At 39.6% G+C, this 2,407-nt stretch overlaps 1 protein-coding gene across 1 annotated transcript; it reads right to left on the bottom strand.

Annotated features, from left to right (window-relative positions):
• Window positions 1-573: 573 nt before the first annotated feature.
• Window positions 574-1,917, bottom strand: LOC137916710 (PI-PLC X domain-containing protein 2-like; the record flags this gene model as incomplete). Its single annotated transcript, XM_068759682.1, has 5 exons — window positions 1,815-1,917; window positions 1,391-1,527; window positions 1,113-1,232; window positions 827-880; window positions 574-729 (listed from the first exon to the last, which is right to left on the bottom strand). Coding segments are annotated over exons 1-5 (570 nt in total), but the record flags the coding sequence as incomplete, so codon positions are not given.
• Between the last annotated feature and the right edge of the window lie 490 nt (window positions 1,918-2,407).

Genomic DNA, 2,407 nt, shown 5'->3' with positions numbered 1-2,407 from the left:
TGGATGTATAAAAGGAGGGGGATGAAGAAAACAAACAGACAAGGGTATGATATTTGAGTATAAATGAATGGTAATAGGTATAAAGAAAAGGCGGGAAGTGGAGAGAATGGGATTAAATAAATAGAGAAAAATAGAGGCCAAAAAAAGAATGAGAGAATATAAGATAAATGCCACAAAAGAAAAAGTTGGATCAGATCAGTTGAATGCGTGTTAATGGGATGACATTACTAATTACTGTGCAGGAGAGTCACTGGCAGCAGGGATTACTTGACCTCAGTGTGGGCCGTTTACTTGTACAAGTCTGTGTATATGTATGTAGGCTGCTGGTATTCTCAATCAAAAGAGAACACTTCAGTTCTAAAGGCAGATTATAAATAAATACACCCTCCGAAGTCTTGGAATCCGGATAGAAACCATTGAAAATAGCTTTCTGTTGAGCTTTAAATGGTCCTTGATCACGAGAGTTTTTTTAAAGATCCTGTTGGAAGTAAGATATATATACTTAGTGTATATGTTTTCAGGTGGAACATTTAAATGTTGTATGTCCACTTTCATTGATGCATTTTGACCCACCTGGTGTTTCTTTTCCCAGAGGTAGTCCAGAGTGACGGCCTCCACAGCACAGTTGTGGCATAGCCTGCTGCCAAACACTTCCTGGAGCATGTTGATGAGGCGTACATGATGCACTGCCTCCATTGCATAGTAGTGGTTAAAGTCTAGAAACACTACCTAATTCAATATAATATAATATAAAAATCAATAACCAAATAATGCTATAAAAAGAAAATCATGTAAAATGCAGGTAAAGTTTTTCTTTTGTTTTTACCTCTTTCCTGTGTCTGCTTAAGAATGAATGAATCTCTAACAAGCCGTCTCTCACCTTCGGGGAAGATCAGAGTACGAGATTGAAAGTCAAATGCTAATTTTGATCATTTCACATTTGGAGGCTGCTGATATATATTCTTAAAGAGAGACATTTTAACATTTAAGAATATTACCACAATGTGGCATATTGAAAATATGTGTTAATAAGATACTAATATGTGAAGAGAACACGCACGGTAACAATGATGATTAGCATTTAAATATCAGCTCGTGTTCACAGTGCTCACCTTGTGGCCAAACAGACCGTGAATGAAGTAGATCTCAGTTCCAGGCTCTCCCGGTTTGGAGGAAACCCTGAGATCAAAGTAGCGGATTCCTGCATCCAGTTGCTCTTTAAATGTCAGATTCTGGGAATGAAGCCACAACAAATCAAATTATATTTAATGATCTGTTGCAAGAGAGATTTATCAGATGTACCCAACAATGTCATTTCATGTCAACCGTATAGATGCTTGATTCCCCACTCTGCTGTTTTTGTGCATGGCACCCATCTGCACTTGGTTACCTGGGTCATGGACCACTTCACCATGACTTTCTTCGCAAAGACGCTGAACATGGTTGCAAGGTACTTCACATACAGCTTCTGATCGGGGCCCACGGGGGCATGCACGTCCACCCAGAAGGTAAAGGAATCATGAGACCCTGAAAAAGAGATGTTGACGGACATGATCGATGTAAATCGACAGGAAAGTATTACAAATAGATAAACACAAAGATGGGGATTAAAAAAAAGAGATCAAATGAATTTAAATTCATGGACATGGATAAGACTTGCAGAACTATATGTGTGTATTGTAATAAAATCAATAAATCCAACCAGTTCTCTGAAATTTATTTCACGTTTTTAGTTGTCCTTTTAAAGTTGCCGTGACAGACAGAGGAACAGCCTTAGGTTACAGATGGAACATCTTTACGCACGGCACCTTTACCTGGCACGGCGATGTGTTTGAGAGGCACGGCACTGAGGGCGGCGGGGATCGAGCCCATCCAGTCGGCATTGGCTTTGCCGATCCCTGCCGGTCGGGTCTTCATATCAGAAACGTTCAGGAAACCACCGGTGACGCACCTGCGCTCTTAAGAAGTGAAGCTTGCTGCAAATCATCGCGAAAGGTCAGTATTGATCTAAATTTCACTCGTTCAGAAATATCCATCGAGTCCTATAGAATCTGTTGTTAATATCTTCACCCGGTAAGTTAATTGCTGTGCGCAATGTCCCGACCGGTGAACCGGTCATCCATTGACATGACCGACGAACGACATTGATAATCCTCTTAGCGTAAAATCCCACCACAAACCCTTCTTATTTCGTGTTAACCACACACACAGAGGGGCGACAGATAGGAATACTGCATTAAATCCAACGTGCGATCTGTCGTGCGTGTTGATTTCATTTATTCACGCACTTTTATTGGGTGCTAGATAACAATAGGTTTAGTAATAATACTACTAATAATAAAACAACAACAATGATATTTGATGTAAATTAACAAACTATGCGAATAATTTAATATTTTTAACTTGA

The sequence above is a fragment of the Brachionichthys hirsutus genome, unplaced genomic scaffold, assembly GCF_040956055.1.
Source record: "Brachionichthys hirsutus isolate HB-005 unplaced genomic scaffold, CSIRO-AGI_Bhir_v1 contig_416, whole genome shotgun sequence".
Taxonomy (NCBI): domain Eukaryota; kingdom Metazoa; phylum Chordata; class Actinopteri; order Lophiiformes; family Brachionichthyidae; genus Brachionichthys; species Brachionichthys hirsutus.
Note: the sequence above shows the minus strand (reverse complement) of the source record. Positions and strands in the feature narration are given on the sequence as shown.